General features: G+C 36.4%; 1 protein-coding gene across 2 annotated transcripts in view; it reads left to right on the forward strand.

Moving 5' to 3' along the window:
- The window catches only part of GON4L (gon-4-like (C. elegans)), a 138,380-nt gene that overhangs the window by 37,909 nt on the left and 99,329 nt on the right, over positions 1-1,142 (forward strand). For both annotated transcript variants that reach the window (XM_006895782.1, XM_006895781.1), the window contains one exon: positions 587-778. In XM_006895782.1, coding sequence (XP_006895844.1) covers positions 587-778 — 192 coding nt within the window. The remainder of the gene's footprint in view (positions 1-586; positions 779-1,142) is intronic.

Here is a 1,142-nt window from a genome sequence, read left to right on the forward strand (position 1 = left end):
AAATTCCATCTACCACTGGGTTGGTTTACAACTCGGAAGTCCGCATGCAAGGCAGAGGTGAAGTAAGGAACTGCTTAAGAGGTTTTCCGTCCATTCCAACAACTAAGAAATAGTGAGAAGAGTTGGGACCTCAGAAGGCTTTTAGGACCAATTAGTAGGCTCTGTGTCCAGGAGAAAACGAGTATACTTACCAGTGATGTTAATGCTCACCCACAGCTCTTCTGGGAGGATCTAAATTGTTGAAGCATCAGTACTATTTATTAAGGAACTAGTTCTTTCTCATTGAAAGAACTTTGAATCCTTGTAAACGAGAGTAAATGGATATATTTATTTCTGAGTTCTTCATTCTGTTTTGTTGGTTTATGCATCTGTTATTGAACCTGTGCCAGGCTGTTTTGATTATTGTGACTGTAGAGTTTCTTTTGAGAATAGGGAAGGATAATTTTAAATGAGAAGAATCCATTTTCAATGATATTTAGTTTGCAAAATTATTTTACTGAAAATGACTTTTTAATGAGATATTAGTTTTTACAACAGAGTATGGTTAAACAGGCACAGTGTGGATGAGTATATATTATTCTTTCAGGAAAACTTCAGATGCATCCTGGAGGGGAGATACCTTTGCTGGCTCTAGACAGCCACCCTACAAAACCAGAGACCCAGCCTAGGAAATCATTCCAGCCAAGTGTCTGTTCCTCTTCTCAAGAAAAACCACCTAGGACTCTAGGTCACCAGACTGAAGAAGAGATGGAAGATGGTGGACTCTTCATTCCAGTGGGTAGGCATTCTTTTTTCTTAGTTCTTTTATTGAAGTATAGAGTAAATTGTACATACCCTGAATGTACAATTCACTGAATATTCATAAAATGAATATATTCGTGTGCCAGCAAAGCAAGAAACGGGACATTCTAGTCCCTCAGAAGTTACTCTTGTGTTTCTTTTCTTTCCTCTCCTATGGTAATCACTGTCCTGCCTCCTAGCAGCATGCATTTGATTACCTGTTTTGTATTTTATTTGAACAGAATTATAGTATTCACTTTTTGTGACTTTACTCAACAATACATGTGTGCAATTTATCATTGTTGCAGATTATTCATATTTATTCTTGAGTACTATTTAAAGAGTAAAAATTTAAATATATA

This window comes from Elephantulus edwardii, unplaced genomic scaffold (assembly GCF_000299155.1).
Source record: "Elephantulus edwardii isolate Elephantulus edwardi_28Jun2011 unplaced genomic scaffold, EleEdw1.0 scaffold00176, whole genome shotgun sequence".
Classification (NCBI taxonomy): domain Eukaryota; kingdom Metazoa; phylum Chordata; class Mammalia; order Macroscelidea; family Macroscelididae; genus Elephantulus; species Elephantulus edwardii.